Below are 21,024 nucleotides of genomic sequence, written 5' to 3'. Positions count from 1 at the left end.
TTAGGTGTTAAACCTTGCCAACAAAGCCTTGATTGGCAAATACAAGTTCAAGCCAGCCCCGGAAGTGACATGAGGTGTGTTAGTCTCACCATTCATGACTGGAGTGGCCATGGCCAAACCATCGTTGCCGCCACCAGAGTCACCGAGAAGTCCCACCGCTGGATCTACCACTTCTCTCGCCACTTCGTACGTCAGCCCCTTCCTGTCGTCCAAAGCATCAATGGAGATCATTGAGCCCGCACCGGCTTCCCCTCTGACCAGCATCTCCGAGATCGCCGTCACCACATTCTCCTGCACCCACCTCCTTATAGGCCTTGCACCGTACATCTGCGATGTATCAAATCAATCATGGTTACTAAAACATACCAACTGGTTGCCTGGTAATCTGAAAAATAGGACGTACTGGATTGTATGATTCCGACAAAATGACATCCAATGCGGCGTCACTTGTAGATAGAGAGATGCCCTTGGCAGCTACCCTGGCGATGACGCTGTTCATTTGGATTGCCACGATCTCTTTTAGCCTGTCTCGCGAAAGCGGGTCAAATACAATGATCGCACTCAGTCTGTTGAGAAGCTCGGGCTTGAAGTGTTTCCGAACCTGCATGAGCAAATATGTACGAGTAACAACCAGCTAACAGATAACTTCTGCATGCAGCCTTTAAATGAACGGTTTTGGATTCAAAAAGCAAACCTGATTCATAAGAAGGTCCCTTGCTGTTTCCATTGTGCTTTCTCCGGACAGTCCTGCTAGTAGGTGCTCTGACCCCAGATTTGAGGTCATGATGATAATGGTATTCTTGAAATCTACTAACCGGCCTTTGCCATCGGTCAACATACCATCATCAAGGAGCTGAAGAAAAACATTCAACACCGAAGGATCTGCCTTCTCCACCTCATCGAAAAGGATGACACTATATGGGCGCCTTCGTACCTTCTCAGTCAGTTGCCCACCATCTTGATGGTCAGAGGAGCTTCAACATGTTCCAATACAAAAGAAACAAAAACATCAGACATACTAAGTAATGATATGACAATGTAGTAGCGTCGAAATAGAGAAGACATACCCTGGAGGTGCTCCAATGAGACGCCAGACAGATCCAGCCCCAACATATTCAGACATGTCAATGCGAACCAACATCTTCTCGCTGTCAAATAGCTGTTCGGCAAGAGCTTTTGCAAGCTCTGTCTTTCCAACACCAGTAGAGCCCAAAAAGAGGAATGAGCCTATTGGTTGGCCAGGCTGATCAAGGCCAGTCCTAGAACGCAACACTGCACGCGCGACCTTATTAACGGCTTCATGCTGGCCAACAACTCGCTCATGCAATCTGCTTGCTAGGTGGATCAACTTATCCTTCTCCTCTTGATCAAGCGTGGCGACAGGAATTCCAGTCCATCGGCTCACAACCTTCAAAGGACAACATTGTTACATGCGTGACAACCAAATCACATTGACTGAACAATAGACATAAACATCAAATGTAGAGAATGCCTACTTGTGCGACTTCATCAGGGCCAACATTTGCTTCCTTCACTGCATTTGGAGAGGTAGTTAGCACAGTGTTTACTTGCTTTTCTTGTATGCCAATTTGCATCATCCTTTTGGCTGCGGTGGCACATGCTTCATCGATCAGATCAATTGCCTTATCAGGAAATTGACGACCTACAGTACAGACATCAATAATATTCATCAATTTTCTCCAACATACATACATTCTTGCCACTCATCATTGCAAATCAGTACTAGAAAAGAAACACTCAGGGCAGGTTTGTCGAATAAGTTATACACACAGCATTGTCATGATTTTCTTTTCAATCCATAAACACGATTTATAATTGTTTTCAAACTAAGGTGTACAATGCAACAAGAGTACTCTATGGCTCATATAACATACTATGAAAACTATTTCAACTTAATGCATCTAATGCAAGATGGATACTCTACATCGCAACCTTTGCGCATATAATATGAATTAGCCAGTGAGCCTTAAGAAGGATAGGCATCTGACCATAACTTATTGAGATCAACATACTCGATTTTCTTCACTTACTTCTAAAGTGAATAGGTGTATGTGCAGCTACTAATGACGTCTCAACAAAATGAGCAAAATGAATTCCTCACCTGTGATATATCGGGCAGCAAGCTGTGCGGTAGCAACAAGAGCAGCATCCTGGATTTGCAAGCCATGGTGCTTCTCATATCTTTCCTTTAGCCCTCGCAGAATGGAAATGGTTGCCTGAGTGCTCGGCTCCTCAACATGCACCTTCTGGAATCGCCGCTCCAACGCGGCGTCCTTCTGAATGTACTTGCTGTACTCATCCAAAGTCGTCGCGCCCACGCAGCGGATACGACCACGGGCCAACGCCGGCTTCAGCATGTTGGCAGCATCGGTGCTACTCTGGTGGACCAGGCTGCCACCGGAGCCAAGAAGCATGTGCATCTCGTCGATGAAGAGAATGATCTTGCCATCTGCGTACTCGGCCTGCCTTATCACGTTCTTCATGCGCTCCTCGAACATGCCGCGGTACTGAGTCCCGGCCACCATGGCCCCCAGGTCCACCTCCACGACGCGTGCCCCAGCGAGTGCGGCAGGGACCGTCCCGGCGGCGATGCGCTGAGCGAGACCCTCGGCAATGGCCGTCTTCCCGACCCCTGCAGCACCGACTAGCGCGGCGCAATTCTTGGTCCGGCGGCAGAGAATGCAGATGACGCGGTCGATCTCGTCGTCGCGGCCAATCACCGGGTCAGCCTTGCCGGCCGAGGCCGTCAGGTCCCGGCCATACTTGCCCAGAGACGTGCTGTACAGGTAGTACCTCCACGCTGCCCAGCACAAAGCGGCGGCTGCTCCGGTACAGGCCACGGTGGCGAGGTCATCGAGCAACCTGTTTGGTTGCTGGTAGGAGCTTGATACGTAGGCCCGCAGCGCTGGATCGTAGACCCGATGAGTTGCAGTTTCCGTAATCCCTCCTCCTACGACCCCATCAAGCCATGTGCTGAAGGTCATCGCTGCTGGCTGCGGCTAGGTCCCCGCCGACGCCGTCGACTTCCCTGCCAGCGAAAAACTCAGATTTTTTGTGACTTTTAACTTGGAAGGTAGAATTTCAAGATGAAAGGGGTTGAACTTTTAATTGTGAGGGAAATACGGATGTACAACGCAAGGATTCGATTGTTCAAACCACGAATCGACATTAAAACTACTACTTTTCAGTTGTAGTATAACATGAATAATGGGAAGACTGGCAAATTGGGTGGGGGGGTCGACATTGGGGAACAGAAGTAGAAGGAAACATAAGAGACGAGGGATTACCCGAGGCTTGGCCGTAGCTGCTCCAGTTGCCCGCCGCCGCCTGCTCGCGGCGTCCCTGCGCTGCTTGCACCGGTCCGCCGCTTGCAGCCGCCGTGGAGCGAGCGAGCCCTAGACTGGTCAGGTGCAGCACCGGTGCCGCTCGGTCGATGGAGCCCCAGTCTGGTGCAGGACTTCTTTTGGACCGCGTGAAGCCCGCACTTCAGGTTTGAGCCCAACTGGCAGACACAAAATTTTTGCTCGACCAGCTATTTGGGCCGAGTTTCGGCTTGACTTAGAGAGTTGTTAGGATGACGTGCGCAAAGTCTCTCAAAAAAAAAAGGATAAGGCGCGCAAAGCATATAGAAGCCGTTCGCGAAAGAAGAAGAAGGAGACAGACAGGTTAACGAAATTGTTAAATAGGGTGGAGACGCTTGAGAAAAATCAGAGGGCACCTGATCAGCCACTGTTCCTACAGGATCCTCAAGCCGATGCCGCCCATCTCAACGAAGAAGTAGTGTGGGTTCCTTGCATCTTGACGGATGTGGAGGAAGCTACCCCGTGGATTATATCACGGAGAAGACAGATTGCGAGCTCTATATGTTATTCAGGAACGCGTCCATTAAGGTGGCGGTCGGTTATGTTTACCCAAGTGAAGATGGAGCAACGCACCACCATATGCCCATTCTACCTAGTTGTGTTCGTGTCGGGGTGGATGAAGTTGTTCCGGCTTTTAAAACAGTGGAGCTTGATTTTCCTAGAGGTGACGATGAGAAGACACTTGCCGATGTCAAGCACGGTTTCACCCTATGGCCCAAGAAATACGTCGTCCTTCTGCAAAGGCCACCGACTCCTCGTAGCAGTCCACATGAGCATCAAAGGCCTTCGACTCCTCCTCCTAGCAGTCCACATGAGCAGCAAAGTCCACACCTACCTGAGAGGGACCCCAGCGTGAGTCCACCACCTCGAGATCCTCCGCGTAAGATAGCACTCGTTAAGCGGAACGGTACACCGCCTAGGAAGAGATCTAGAAAGGAGAAACCACTGCCGCCTATTGAGAAGTTACCTTGGGAAAAAACTGCCGAGGAAAACAAGGAAGCCGTTGAGTCCCAGCTGAGGGCCTTTTTTTTGCTAAGAAAGCGCCAGAGATACCTTTTGAGAAAACACTAGACCCGGTGAAAGTTTATCATACCGTCGAGAATCTATATAACCATGTACCATCGCCGCCATCTGACTATAGGCGTTCTATTGAAAGGTCGTATGACGATATGATGGAGGCGAAAAACCCCACTCAATCGGGTGTCATGGCATCGAAAAGGAAACAACAAGTCTACCAGCTCGGAGAACAACCCGTTCAATCGGTCCCCCCTCTCAATGTGTTTGACGAGAAGGTCGTTCAAAGTTCTCGACAAAACACAACCGATTACCCCATCGCTAAGGTAGTATATAAATATGTTCAAGGGAAAGATTTGGTCGAGAATCTCAGGAAGCTACCAACAAGTATGTGTAACTTGCATCCGTGGTACAGTAATGCCACAAAGGGAGGGATCGAGACTATCATGGTGCGAGTTAACGAAGAGCACTACTTCCAAGAATACTCTGTGAGCTTTGACTTCTGCGAGCTTTTCCAGTTATACAATCTTCGGGCCCTCGAAAAATCTATCATCAGTTGCTATTGTCTGTAAGTGATTTATTTATATAATTTGAGAAGTCTTTAGCTCAGCTCCTTCATTATCTGCAAATTATAATCTTTTGTGCATATTGTGCAGATCGAAGATGCTCGAATGCAATAGGGATGAAATCACGGACATTGAGTTCATTGACCAGACACAATGCATGTCAAAACCATAGAAGAACCCCTCTATAACAGGGATACACCGGAGACTTTGCTAAGATTTTTGAAGCGACAACGTGACAAAAGGACAATACTTTGGCCTTACAACTTCCAGTGAGTGTTACTGTCTTATAACACATTCTATTTTGCTCACCATATGTTAAAATATTAACTGATGACTTATATATATGACACTACATATTTAAACGTGCGCAGGTTTCACTTTATTCTTATCGTCATTAAAATGTACGATGGAGAAGTTGAAGTCTTTGACTCACTAACCAAAGAGCCTATACTATACAAGTCTTGTTTTCTTACGCTTAAAAGGTAATTTCAATTCTTATCGGTTTTTTTGTTAATTTTCTGATATCAACTGATTGATAACTCTTTTATGCATTTTCTTTTGTCGGGCAGCGTATGGGAAACTTTCATCAAGGAAGATCAGTCCTTTGAATGGGCACCAAAGCTGACATGGCGTGCGAACAAAGTAAGTAGTACTACCTAGGTCCACACACCTTTATCATACTTGATTATTGTTTGATTGAATTATATTCTTGTACAGAAATGCGCGAAACAACTACCGGGGACTGATCTATGTGGAGACTACGTTTGCGAGTACATCCACAGAATTGTCAGCGAGAGAACGAATAATGAAAGAAATAAAGAGGTACGAAAACAATATTCACAAATTTATTTTGTTACCATAAGTTGTGTTGAGTTTCAGTAATAATTGTTTGATTTGTGATTTGATATATATATACACACACATAGCTCATGTATTCATTTGTATCTTATTCTTTTACAGTTGAGAAGAAAGCGGGAGAAGATCTCAATCGAGGAGCGCTTCAAAGCAATTGACGAGGAATTGGCGGGATTTTTCCTTCGGAAAGTCATACCACCATTCGGAGAGTACCACTATGCATAAAGATCTACATGTAACATATAGTTTGACTCAGAGAGTACGACTATGCTACATGTAATAGATATATAGTATGCCTCGGAGAGTACCACTATATATGCACGAAGATCGATCTCCATGCATGCATGTACTACTTAATTCGCGATCTTATGCAATTACATGTGTTATATTATATGCACCAAGTTCATATATGCATCACCTTGATCTTCATGTACTACCTAAACCCAAACGCGTTTCTGGTGCATCGACGCGATATGAAACACTCCGATACCCCTAAACCCCTCCAAAAACCCTAAACCCTGAATTCTCTGCCGCGGCAGAGATTCATGTATTTTCTCTGCTGCGGGTGGCAACCTTTGGTACCGGTTCGTATTACAAACCGGTACCAAAGCTCCCTGGCCCTGAGCTCTCCTGGTGGTCCACGTGGAGGCCCCTTTAATACCGGTTCGTAAGGAACCGGTAGGAAAGGGAGGGGGGGGGGGGCTTTTGTACCGGATTTTTTATACCGGTTGCGAAACCGGTGCAAATGGCCCTCTTGAACCGGTACAAATGGCCGTTTTTCTAATGGCCGTTTTTCTACTAGTGATGTAGATGCTTCATCTGTTCCATGGGGTTATGACAGTACAAAGGGAATAAAAGAAGTTCATGGATTCACAAATTTGTGAATTTACGCGGCAATAATAGCATCAAATCCTCTGTAACGCGCGGGCACTGTGCTAGTTTAGCTAATTATACGGATCGGTGGACGATTTCTCTAAGCTACCATTAGTAGCTGTGTGTTAGGTAGGTTCATAATGTTGTACTTGCCACTTGAATATGATAGCATCAGCTTGTTTGTCTCGGACTATTAGGAACTTTTCGAAGAGACAATATGCAAGACTGTCATGTTCTGTACTCTAATAGGCGGAGGAATATGTCTTGTTGTACTTAGTTTTGAAGACCGAGAGCGCAACGACTAAGGTGCACATCACTTTCCCTTTATTTGGCTAACAATTTGACGGATCTGTGGATGATGTCACCGGGTACCATTAACAACTATGTGTTAGTTAAGTTCGTGATGCTGTACTTGCCACTTGAACATGATATCATAATTTAACAACCATTAATTTCTGTCCATCCAATTGTCCAAATAGTTTCATACCACAGTTTAAAACTTGAGAGGTATGTTACATTTTTTTATGAAAAACGAAGAAAGTCGCCCTGGGGGCGCCAGCGGCAGCGAGGCCTCCACTCCCTCTCGCCTGGCGGGGGCGGCGTCTCTACGTAGGAGACAACGGCACTCGAATGGCGCGAGGACTGCGTGGCTCCGGCGGGGTGGCTGTGCAGCTGGCTCCTTGCTGGCGCGTCCCGACGCCGACGCGATCGTGGCCATGGGCGGCGGCGGCGGGCCTAGGTCTGGGCAGGGTTTGGACAGTCTTGGGATGGGCTGGCCCAAGATGTCTAGTCCCTGGGAAGCAGGGTGCTGCCTTTTGGCCCCGAGGGCAGAAGACTGAGCGGGCAGAAGCCGTCGCGGCATCAGGCCGGGCTGGCGGTGCTCGGGCGTCCTTTGCAATCCATCTTGGTAGGGACCAAAGTGTCCTCTCTGGTTTTTTCTGGCTAGAGAGTGTTGGGGATCTGTGGTAGTCTTTACTATTAAATTGGAGTTGGTCGTTTGACACTCAAGGCGTTTAATGGTCGTCATTTGAAGCATCATGTCCATCCAATATAATTTTACGGTCTCTGCTTCGTCCGATCTAATTTCATTGCAAGTTGCCGCCTTCCCTTTGTCAGCCCTCACATCATATAAATCACGATTGAAATTAACCAGGAAACTAACTCATTCCCTTGATGTTCAGAAAAAACTCATTCCCTTTGTCAATGCGGCAGCATTGAATTACGAAGTTAACTACGAAGGAAACAATCTCAAATGTTTTAGGAAACAAATCAATCACGTTGGATAGATACCTTTCCTTGCCAAAAGAAAAGAAATCTCTCAGCCCTACTCGTACATGTCTAGGAAACAATCTCTCAGCAGCACACAGATGAATGACGTGCGGGAGTATATACGCCTGCTAGCAGCCGCCATGGTCGAGCACCGGCATGAGGTCTCCCCCTCTCCCAATGTCACCCGCCACCGCTCATACGTTGCCCTCCGCCCTGAGATCCGACAGGGGCTGCCCTAACCCCAAGGTCACCGTCCTTAGCTTTGACAACCGCTTCTAGAAATTCGCTGCCTCGAGATCCGGCAGGTTGCTGCCGCTAGGGCGCCGTCCTCCCATCCCCTCGTATAACAGGGATTCTTCCTTCAGCAGAGAGCATCTTTCAGATGTATGTCTGATGAATGTGTATTATGCATGAACAGATACATGTACAGAGGGAACAGCTTCACAACCAAAGAGAGGAAGGGCCTCGGGTCATAAACACTCTGAAATCAGATGACCACGTGTTGGATTGTGAAGGTAACATGCTGTTCATATTCATTGAATTTATTAAAGCGATTAAGGAGTTGGATTTACCCGTAATGTCACTAAAATACAGATGATCGCGTGTTAGAACAGTGGTTGTCTGTCAAACGGTCTAATATATTCTCGACCTTACAAAAATGAAGTCATTGCAAAAAAAAAGTCTAATATAGAATACACAATATTTCAGGCAATGAAGTATTTCCCTGCGAAGTTCCATGTCCACGTGCCAGAATTTTTCTGCTTTTTGTGTTATTTAAATAGGAAGTACGTTGGACAGTTTATGCACCACGATGTTGGAAAAAATTTGACATCCGAGACTTCTCAACATTCTACAAACTTTGATCACCAATTGTATTATTATTTTCTTTTTCAGGATTCACAATGGAGGGACTCCATGGTACCGTGGTCCATGATGTATGGGGCCTGAGATGATGGAGAATTGTCGAGGATAAGGTTAACTTGGAGACGCAAAACTTCTCTGCCACACATACTTAAAACACTGCATTTATTTTCTTACTTATCAAATAGACCACTCATCACATTACTGTAAGCTTAACTCTGATATTTAATTAGTCTATTATTGAGTTTGGCTATTTCCTATGCATGGCTGTCGGTGTACTTTTTCTGAATGAGGTTACATGTGCACCCTTTTGTGTTGACGATTATAATTGTGCATTACCTTTCTGACTATGCCTACTGACATGAAGTTCTATGCTATCATATTGTGGTTAAATTATGTTCATCGTTTGGTTCTAATTCTCACTCTTGAACTAGCTTTGATTTGCTCAGAAGGTGAAATAATGATCTACTTTGAGTTCTAGCGACTATTCATGTTCATCGACGGGTGTTTACAATCTATTCATACAAGGATATAATATATGAAGCAGTGTTCAAGTATGTAAATTCCTATGGGGTCACAAGTTTATTTATATATGGCTATTATGTTCGTGTGCATGCCTAGATCAAGTTATTGATGTACACATACTTGTCCAGGATTTAGATGTGCAGATGGTTCAATTTATTGATGTAGTATGTTTTTTTCACACTTCAGATTAGGTGCTACTTATTGGCCATTTATTTTCCGCTCCAAAAATTCATTGGTAACTTTTGAGGTGATAAGTTTATAACTACTCTGACACGTTAATATGTTGCATTTCTGAACTTTCAAAAAAAAATTGTTCATCAACATTAATAACATCATAACCTTTTTTATATTTTTTAACTCTAACATCATTACCTTTTTTTTATTACGCTAATAAGTTTCTAACAACTCAGACATGTCGAGAATGTGAATACAACATTAACATTTATCATCCAAATCCAGGGATGCACAGTCCGCAAGAGCAGAGTTGAAATAAGTATTGTTCACAAAATTATAATACAATCATAAGTAATTGTGTAGGTTATTAGCATTTGTTTTAATTTTTTAAGTTGTAGCATAGCTACTGTTCCATCAATTTCCGATCATGATAAATGTTCGGTGACAATCATGTTAAATGTTTGGTGATGCATTCGTTGTACAAATAGCAGAACGCCAATGTGTATAGTGTTTAGATTAAATTTTATTTTTCTAATTATAAGTAAGTAAAATAATGAGGCAACATTGAGATTCACGAACCAAGGTTGTGACAAATTTCAAGCATAATCAGTGCCCTGTCTCAAGTATGGCACCAATGTTACCTTTTTCTGCTTCATTTGACTTTGCGAATCATTTATATTCTGCTAGACCTTTGGCCGTGAGGCCCCATTTATTAGTTCTAAAAATTAAATAAGCCTAAAGGTGTTGATTTATCAATAAATTTGATGCTACAAGCTTTGGGCTTGCAACTGAACTTTTTGATATATTTCCAGGTGAGATTGTAGTCCAAAAGTTAGAAGGATGGTATGACATCCGAGAGTCTGCAATAGTAGTGGGATTTATGTGACATACAATTTTCTATGTCTTGTGTTCTTTCAGGCTTGCTCTCAAATCCATTGTTTCCAGGGGATCCTTTTTCATCACTTTGATGCTTTGACAATCTTCAAGTTCTCCCTCCAAATACAACGTCGGCAAGGAAGGCAGCAAGATCCTTGTCCTCGCATACTACTCCATGCATTTCCACTGGTAAAAGGCATTCATCACGTTCGAGGAGGCTCCAGGGTGTCACGACGAGTCTTGCTTCAGCCTACAACTACCTCATTTGTGCCATGTCTGTGTGAGTGATCTCATTTGTACTTCAATTTTCATGTTCTACTACTTTTACGTTATATCTAATTCTCCTAGATCACATCTCTTTGATTAATATCTCACTTGTACGATATAACTTTCGGACGGCTCAAATATTACAGTCGAGCAGTGAATGACGCGCGAATGACCTTCCAAAGCAGATCACCTTGCTGTTCCCGTGGTCCTATATTAAGCGCACCAATAAGTATCTAAGAAAATAAGAGGTATTTACTTCCTTTTGTAAATCCAAGAAAACTTTTATGTACTTATGTTCGCCAATTTTCCTTTGATGGAAACTTGTTTTGTTATGACTTATTATGTAGGATTTCATAAAATTGACATGGACTGTCATGCTAAGAATATTTGCATCACCCGATTTGGGATGGGATAAAGTGTGGTTGTAAATCTGGTGAAAGGATCTATGTGTCATCAACAAAGAAATTAGTTTTTGTATGTGCCGAGAGACATTTGGCAGTCTTCCTTTCCAAGATATTTCATAATAATTGTTTGTTTAACACTAGATATCTCTCTTCTTGAAACTAATGAACTTGTTTCGGAGTAGCTAATAGCTCTCTCGGTTATACTGTTCTATGAATATGCATATTTTGTCAAACTATGTGAATTGGAAATTCTAACGTTTATATAATACTATGTGGCTATAGTTTGTATGTGCATTTTACATGTGCGACATATGTGGTGATCAATACAAATATATGAAACCGTTAGGTAGGTTCATAATGTTGTACTTGCGACTTGAATATGATAGCATCAGCTTGTTTGTCTCAGACTATTAGAAACTTTTCGAAGAGACAATATTCAAGACTGTCATGTTCTGTACTCTAATGGGCGGAGGAATATGTCCTGTTGTACTTAGTTTTGAAGACCAAGAGCGCAACGACTAAGGTGCACATCACTTTCCCTTTATTTGGCTAATAATTTGACGGATCTGTGGACGATGTCACTGGGTACCATTAACAACTATGTGTTAGTTAGGTTCGTGATGCTGTACTTGCCACTTGAACATGATAGCATAATTTAACAACCATTAATTTTTGTCCATCCAATGGACCAAATAGTTTCATACCACAGTTCAAAACTTGAGAGGTATGTTACAGTTTTTTTTAGGGAAAACGGAGAAAGTCGGGCAAGCCCTGGGGCACCAGCGGCAGCGAGGCCTCCACTCCCTCTCGCCTGGCGGTGGCGGCGTCTCTGCGTAGGAGACGATAAGACTCAAATGGCGCGAGGACCGCGTTGCTCCGGCGGGGTGGCTGTGCGGCTGGCTCCTTGCTGGCGCGTCTCTACGCCGACGCGACCATGGCCATGGGTGGCGGCGGTGGTAAAAGGATCGTATGCCGCACCTAGAGGGGGGGTGAATAGGTGCTAACCAATTTTTAGTTCTTTTTTAATTTAGGCTTGACACAAAGGTAAATTCTCTAGATATGCAACTAAGTGAATTTACCTATATGACAAGGATATCAACTAAGCAAGGTATAGCAACGCAATAGGAGATAGAGTGGGATAGAGGTAACCGAGAGTGGAGCACGCGATGACACGGAGATGATTCCCGTAGTTCCCTTCCTTTGCAAGAAGGTACGTCTACGTTTGGAGGAGTGTGGTTGCTACGCAAGCCAAACCAACAGCCACGAAGGCTTCACTCGGATCTCCCGTGAGCAACGCCACGAAGGCCTAGCCCACTTCCACTAAGGGATTTCCTCGAGGCGGAAACCGGGCCTTTACAAAGTTCTTGGGGCACACATCCACAACCAAATTGGAGGCTCCCAAATCTGTAACAACACAACAAATCAACAAGCATACATCAACAACAACAACTAGGGATCCAAAGAGGAACACTAGCAAGGGGGCCCTCAAGCATAATAGGGGGAAATGAGAAACGCTTCGGTGAGGATGTAGATCGGGGTCTTCTCCTTAGATTCTCCAAAGCACAAGTGATTTGGGTGGTTGAGGGAGGAGATCCGATGGATTTGATGTTCTTGGTGGCTCAACAATGGTGTATGTTCTTTTTGGAGGGGGAATGAGCAACCCTAGCTCAATGGAGAAGAAGCCCTTAAAAAGGGCTGCCGATTCAGCCGTTGGAGACGTTGGAGAGGGGTGGCCGGTAGTACCGGCCAGATTGGGCCGGTACTACCGCTCCTTAGGCGACGCGCGGGACCAACAGGAGGCGGCCACGTGGCCAGAGGGGGCTCGGTCCGGGGGGGGGGGCCGGAGCCTCCGGCCGGGGTACCGGTCGCGGTACCGCCGGGGCTCCAACCCCCCTGGAACTATACTGAGGCGCCCCCCGCTTCCCCGGTACCAAGGGCGGTACCATGGCCGGAGCCTCCGGCCGTGGCCAGGCCGGCGGTACCGCCCAGGGCCCCCGCTCCTTCTTCTCTTCCTTTGCTTTTCTCTTCTTCTTCATATTTCTTTCTTTCTTCTTTTCTTTCTTATCTCTTTCTCTTCTTCTTCTCATTTCTTTCTTTCTTCTTCTCTTTCTTTTCTCTTCTGATATCTTGTATACTCTTCACTCTTTAAGCATCTAGAGAATGTAATAACCTACAAATCTTATAAACTGAAATGTTCATATATTATCATTGTCATCAACACCAAATCACATATAAAATGAGATATGATCTTTCAATCTCCCCCTTTTTTGGTTTCTTGATGACAATATAAGATTTGCAAAAGATGAGAGTATTTGAGCAGAGAAAATATAAGATATGCATAAAAGGCTCCCCCTAGACATGTGCATCTAATAGGATTAATATTTGAATGAGAGGCACATAATCTAGGATCAAACTACTCAAGTAAATACGAATCACCAACAAGTGCAAAGATGCTAAGTAAGCAAATAAATTCATCACTTGTATATAGAAGAGACAACCATATGTGAGTAAAGACAAGTGTTGAGTTTAGAGATCATACCACATGAAGTTCACTTAGTCTTTACCATAGATAGATAGATAGATAGTGTCTCATACATAAATAGATAGCCCCTATGTCTCACACACATAGATAAGGTGCATAAAACATGATAAGTAGTTCTCAACAACAGATAACCATAAGTCACAAGCATAAAAAGTCAAAGAAAACGCAAGCTTGTGACTTCCCATGCAAATCCCGAACCTAATAGAACTCTTCTCCCCCTTTGACATCAAGATGCCAAAAAGGTTGAAGAGCGATGCTACCGTCCCTAGCCATCAAGGAAGTCCTCGGCAACATCGGAGTCGACATCATAGGAGGGACCATCCTCGCCATCAGACCACTGGCTATGAGCAGAAATCCACTGAGGCTTCGGAAGGATATTCTCTTCAGATCCTGGAGGAGATACTTCCACACCAAGCTTTCCCATGATGCTCTTCTGACGGCGTCGAGCTTTCTTCTCTGCCACATAGGCGTCATACATGCGCTCCTGAATATCCAGCTGGAGACAGAAGGTCTTCTTTACCTTGATCTTGAGTTTGGTGTACCAAGAGGGCTCGAGCATGGGATCATATGCGGAGTGAGCCGGAGGCCCCCAAGGGCCATATGAGGAGTAAAACCATCAAGGAGTCTAATGCCAGCAAACCGGCGATCGGTGGGAGGATCTGCAGGACTCGCTGAAGGAGGTGCTCGAGGCGAAGGTGCTCGCCGAGGCAGAAGGAGCTCGTCGGGGCTGAGGTAGAAGCTAGGAGCTCATGATCTTTGATAAGAAGATTCTTGCGTTTATGAACAAGTGAGTGTAGAAAATGGTTCCGGAATGGCACCCTCAAACTTCGACGCCACACCTCGAAATAAGCTTCATGATGAAGGGACCAAAGGCGGGAGACCTCTTCTCAACCATACGCAGGAAAATCTGGTTCCACGGTGCAATCCATGACATCCATCTTCACACCCTTGCCCTTTCGGAGATGAGTTTGAAGCATCAAGTCAATGACAAACGAATGGATCTCATCAACATTACCCAATTTGACGGCAACAGTCTCACGGTAGATGCGAAGCATAATATCATAGACGGGTTGGAGACCGGAAGTGAATCCAAGCTTGCATCGACCGGGCATATAGAGCGGCTCAAGAACATATTTGGTGCTTGCATTAGACTGCCCATGAAACCTCCAACCACTATCAGTGTCATGTTCACAATCTTCCGGAAGAGGATAGCCAAGAATCTGTCCAAAGGTGCTCCAAGTGGTAGTGAGTACCTCATCATGAGTCATCCAAGTGATGGAGCGAGCGTCATCCTCATGAAAATAGACTGTGGCAAAGAACTGAGTCACAAGGTAAGGATCATAGTTGCATTGGAAAGTCATAATGGGAAGCAAACCAAACTCCTCGCAAATATCAAGAGCTTCATGAAAGTAGGCATCCTTCTTCAAATGGTCAATGTTGATATACCGTTGATCAACTACCTTCACCTTGTTGGGAGGATAGACTTCATTGAATATGCGTTCTTGAACCTCGGTGTAGAAGTGGCGGTTGTGGGTGCGAGAAGACCGAGGCCCCAAATAGGGGTTAGCGGTGCGAATAGCCATGTATGCATGAAGGCGGACGCTGCCATAGGACTCAATAGGCTTTTTCCCTTTCTTTTTATTTGCCAAAGAAGCACCACGCGCAGTAGTGGCACGGGGTAACACTTCATCTTGTTCAACAAAATCATCCTCAAGGGGCGGATCCCCTCTCCTCTTCCGACTAGCACCTGTGAAATAGACGAACAGAGCCGAGGGAAATATGGGATAAGGGCACAAGCTCATCTCAACTTAACAAAATTTTGACCCAAAATACACATGCATGATGAGAAAAAAAATAAGGCCACACACAATGGGTAGAAAAAAAATGCTACATAGTAGAGGTTAACGGTGCTACACACTAGAGGACATAGATCAGCAATAGATACAACCTCTAAGAGTAAGATTTAGCCAAAAATCTAAGCATGTAGAACCAATAACCAACACACATGTGAGCCAAAAATACGAGCAAAAAACATGGGGGGAGAGGCTAATACCGGGAGCCATGGAGGAGGAGGGGTGGGGCAAGGCTCCCACGGAGCCGATCCGGCCGGAGAGGGCCGGAGAGTGGCCGGGGGAGCAAGGGAGGCGGCGAGGGCGGCCGGGCGGCCGGTGAGTTTGGAGCTGGGAGAGGGGGGCGGGGGGGGGGGGGGGGGAGCGGGGCTCGACCCGCCCACACATGGAGGCACCGGCCCGAGGCCGGCGGTAGTACCGGCCAGGCCCCAGGCGGTACTACCGGCCTGGTCAGGCCCGGGTCGGCCAGCCTCCGCCCCCGATTTTTTTTTGTAGGCTGTTTTAAACAAAATCCCCCCCCTTTTTTTTGTAGGCTGTTTTAAACAAAATCCCCCCTTTTTTTTTATATGAAGACACCCTCTTTAAGACAAACAATTTTGATATGCATTTTTGAGACGAGCTTGTGCAAGATATAGAATCTTTTAGAGGTGAGAGAATGGCTTAGGATGGACACAAAGAGGGGTAAGGTAATATGAACTCAAGTTTGCAAGGAGCAAATCAATAGAATCCAAACATTGAGCCAATTCCCCTAAAAACAAAAGATAGGCAAATGAAGTCCAATAAAGATCCAAATTACTCCAACTCTTCATAAAGAAGAGTGTGGTGGCCTAGGCCACCATATATGAGTGTTATGGCATGGCACCGCGAAGATATATCTTGGGCCCAAAAACCACTACTCATCATTGAAGCTCACATATCATCATATGATATAAAGAGAATGATTTCTTAATGTTGGCATTATGGGGGAGGGATAGCTCAATAATTTAAACCGCACTCCCCCTATTTCCATGCCCACATCTAAACCAAATAAAGTTTTGAGACGAAGGTGTGTTTGCAAGATGGTCAAGCTATACTCCTTGAATCAATGATATTTAGCTCATTCCTCAAATAAGAGAACCTTGCTTCATCAAGAGGCTTCGTGAATATATCGGCAAGTTGATCTTTGGTAGGAACATAGATAAGCTCAATATCACCACGGGCAACATGATCCCTAATGAAATGATTCCGGATCTCAATATGCTTCGTTCTTGAATGTTGCACCGGATTATAGGCAATCTTGATGGCACTTTCATTGTCACATAATAGAGGCACTTTGTCACAAATGACACCGTATTCCTTTAAAGTTTGCCTCATCCATAACAATTGAGTGCATCCACTTGCGGCGGCAACATATTCGGCTTCGGCGGTGGAGAGAGATATACAATTTTGCTTCTTAGAAGACCAACACACCAAGGACCTACCAAGGAATTGGCAAGCCCCGGAAGTTGATTTCCTATCATCCTTGTCACCCGCCCAATCCGCATCGGTATAACCATTGAGAATAAAACTTGAGCCTTTGGGGTACCAAATACCATATCTTGGGGTATCAACCAAATATCGAAAGATTCTTTTGAGAGCCATCATGTGGCTCTCTTTAGGAGAAGCTTGATACCTTGCACACACACCAACACTCAACACTATGTCCGGTCTAGATGCACAAAGGTAAAGCAAGGATCCAATCATGGAGCGATATACCTTTTGATCCACCTCTTTACCATTGGGATCTAGTGCAAGATGACATTTGGTAACCATAGGAGTGGCCACACCCTTCATCTCGGTCATCTTGAACCTCTTGAGCATGTCTTGGAGATATTTTGCTTGGTTGATGAAGGTTCCTTCCCTCAATTGCTTGATCTCAAAACCAAGGAAGAACTTCATCTCTCCCATCATAGACATCTCAAACTTATCGGTCATAAGCTTTGAGAATTCATCATTGAAAGCTTTGTTAGTAGATCCAAATATAATATCATCAACATATAATTGGCAAACGAAAAGCTCCCCATTGACCCTCTTAGTGAAAAGAGTGGGGTCGATTAGCCCAACATCGAACCCACGGTCTACCAACAATTCCTTAAGGTGCTCGTACCAAGCTCTAGGAGCTTGTTTGAGACCATAAAGTGCTTTATCAAGCTTGTAGACATGGTTAGGAAAGTTGAGATCCTCGAACCCCGGGGTTGCTTAACATAAACCTCTTCATGCAAAGGACCATTAAGAAAAGCACTTTTCACATCCATTTGTTGTAACTTAAAGTTATGATGCGAAGCATAGGCAAGAAGGATACGGATGGACTCAAGGCGAGCCACGGGAGCATAGGTTTCTCCAAAGTCAATACCCTCAACTTGAGAGAACCCTTGAGCCACCAATCTTGCCTTGTTCCTCACAACATTTCCAAACTCATCTTGCTTGTTCTTGAAAATCCATTTAGTGCCTATAACATTGCGGCACTCCTTAGGCTTCTTTACTAAAGTCCACACTTTGTTGCGCTTGAAGTTATTGAGTTCTTCAAGCATAGCTTCCAACCAATCCGAATCTTCAAGGGCTTCAAATACTTTCTTGGGTTCCACTAAGGAGATATAAGCATGATGATGGCTAAAGTTCGCCAATTGCCTTCTTGTGAAAACCTTTGCCCTTACATCACCAAGAACCTTGTCATGAGTGTGTCCACGAAGCTCGAGGTTCCTTTCTCTTCTTGCTAGACGACGGGCCTCGATCTCCTCCTTGGTCTTTCTAGGCCTTGGAGGTGTCACTTGATCAACTTGATCATTTGGGTCCCCGTCTTGACCTTCAACTTGAGCTTCCTCAATTACTTGGGGTTGCTCAACATCATGTGCTTGATCTTGGACATCATTTGGTGTGGAGCAAATATCAAATGGATACTCGTCGGAACCATCATGAATTCTTGGTTGATCTTGACCTTGATCTTGTCCTTGATCTTGCACACTAGAGGGAGGGTTTTGTTCTTGTTCTTGGGTTGGTGCATCATTTGCTTCACTTGATGGGGTTTGTTGATGTTGAGAAGATGAGGGCTCCACCGTGGTAGAGCATAGTTCTTCCCGAGACGCCACACCGTGTCCCTCAATGGGGCGGAAAAATCCCACACCCATTCTTACTATGGCATCTTGAGGTATTTCATCACCTGCACAAACATCAACTTGCCCCACTTGGGAGCCATCATTTTCTTCGAACTTCACACTACAAGATTCAATGATAATCCCGGAGGATACATCAAAGATTCTATAAGTGTGAGATTCGGCACCGTAACCAACAAATATACCCTCCAAAGCTTTAGGAGCGAATTTAGATAAACGAACTCCTTTGATTTTGTAGAAACACTTACACCCGAACACCTTGAAGTATGAGATATTAGGCTTGTTCCCGGTGAGTATTTCATATGGAGTCTTGTTCAAGCCCTTGCGGAGATAGAGCCGGTTGGAGGAGTGACAAGCGGTGGAGATGGCTTCGGCCCAAAAGTTATAGCGGGATTTATACTCCGCCATCATAGACCTTGCCATATCCATAAGAGTCCGGTTCTTCCTCTCCGCAACACCATTTTGTTGAGGGGTGTAAGCGACGGAATATTGATGATGAATCCCCTCATCACTAAGAAAATCATTGAGTGTGTAGTTCTTGAACTCGGAGCCGTTGTCACTTCTTATTGCCATAATGAGGAGGTTGTGTTGGCATTGCACCTCGGTAGCAAAGTCAATGAATATTTGTTGAGTCTCATCTTTCGTCTTGAGAAAGTAGACCCAAGTGTATCTTGAGTAGTCATCGACAATCACCAAGCAATGTTTCTTCGCACCAAGACTTGCATGAGTAACGGGACCAAAGAGATCCACATGAAGGAGCTCCAAGATCCTCTTGGAAGAGATAATGGTCTTGCTTGGATGCGGAGAGTCATGCATTTTGCCTTCAACACAAGCCCTACAAACACGATCTTTGGCAAAAGACACATTTTCCATTAGTCCCACAATATGGTTCCCCTTGTGAAGACTTTGCAAAGTTCTCATGTTGACATGGGCTAGGCGGCGATGCCACAACCAACCCACGTCCGCCTTTCCGAATAGGCACATCGCACTTGTCGTGGTGGTCCCCGAAAAGTCCACCACATACAAGTTGTGTTCGCGATACCCAACGAATGCGACTTTTAGAGTCTTGCTCCACAAGAGGACCACAATATCATTATCAATAAAGACGGCGAAACCCATCTTGCCAAGGGCGGAAACGGAAAGCAAATTGTAACCAAGGGTTTTGACAAGCATGACATCCACAAGAGTAATGTTGTGTGCAACCACAACCTTGCCAAAACCCAATACCTCGGATGTAGAATTATCGCCAAAGGAGACGGTGATATCATTAATGTTAGGCCTCAACTCCTTGACGAGGTTCTTGCCGCCGGTCATATGACTTGTACATCCACTATCAAGTACCCATTTTGAACCTCCGCGGCATAGTCCTACATGAGATCAATTCTTGGATTTAGGTACCCATTTCGCAATGGGTCCTCTTTTGTTAGCAACAAGGGTCTTTGGGACCCAAATATACCAAGCAACATAACCATCATATGGGCCAACATATTTAGCATAAACATCACCATAATAATCTTTAAATAAAACATAGTGAGGGTTAGCAATTCCCGCATCATCATCATTCATGGTTTTGCCCTTGGAGGCTTCACCATTAGTGACGTCTTTCTTCTTTTCTTGTGCGGGCTTGGCCTTTTTCTTGTTTGCCTTATTTGCCTTGGCATTAAAACCAAGGCCCTCCTTCCCATTGTTTGATCTTTGCTTACTCAAAAGATCATCCAAAGAAAGTTTACTTTGGGGAGAGGAGGCCTTAGCAAGTTCATCCTTCAACCTAGCATTTTCCTCAACAATGTTTGCATGATCACATAGAGGAGTAGAGGAACTAGGCACATCATATGAAGCAAGCCTAATTTGAAGTTGCTCATAGGATTTGGATAGGAGAGTGAATTCACTCTTCAAAGCTTTGTGAGCTTTGTCTAGTTCATCTAGATCCTTCACAAGTTTCTCATGATCAACCTCAAATTGGGCCTTATCCTTTTTAAGCACTTTAGACTTAGCCCTAGCAAGATCTCTAGCTTTAGTGAGCTTGTTAATTTTATCTTGAGGCTCTTCAAGAGTTTCTAGCCTCTCCTCAAGAGAAGTTATAGTTTCTTGACATTCCTCAAGAGCATTTTTAAGAGCATGAATTTCGAGAGAGTCTTCTCTCTCTATTTGACCCTTTTTCTCAAGCATATCACTTTGTTGAGCTAAACGAATCATGAGGTTTGAAACATGCTTTTTAGTGTTACCTTGTAGGTTGAGAATGAAATCATCAAAATCTAGCATTTCTTGTTTCACTTTTAGACTAGCATCATCAACCCCTAGATCACTAGATATGTTAGGCATAGAGGGGCTAGGAGATGATACCTCGGAGGATTTAGCCATGAGGCAACTTTCTTCCTCCACATGAATGACCTCATTGGGGGATTCACTTGGTGATGAAGAGTTAGTGGAGAGGGAG

General features: G+C 44.8%; 1 protein-coding gene across 1 annotated transcript; it reads right to left on the bottom strand.

The window, feature by feature from the left end:
• Positions 1 to 2,600, bottom strand: LOC124648746 (chaperone protein ClpB1-like). Its single transcript, XM_047188459.1, has 6 exons — positions 2,123 to 2,600; positions 1,497 to 1,663; positions 1,068 to 1,408; positions 695 to 974; positions 404 to 601; positions 1 to 327 (listed from the first exon to the last, which is right to left on the bottom strand). Exons 1-6 carry the CDS (start codon positions 2,544 to 2,546, stop codon positions 1 to 3), a joined length of 1,737 nt encoding a protein of 578 aa, XP_047044415.1. The 5' UTR covers positions 2,547 to 2,600.
• Between the last annotated feature and the right edge of the window lie 18,424 nt (positions 2,601 to 21,024).

This window comes from Lolium rigidum, chromosome 4 (assembly GCF_022539505.1).
Source record: "Lolium rigidum isolate FL_2022 chromosome 4, APGP_CSIRO_Lrig_0.1, whole genome shotgun sequence".
NCBI lineage: Eukaryota > Viridiplantae > Streptophyta > Magnoliopsida > Poales > Poaceae > Lolium > Lolium rigidum.
This window is presented reverse-complemented; position numbering and strand designations above follow the sequence as displayed.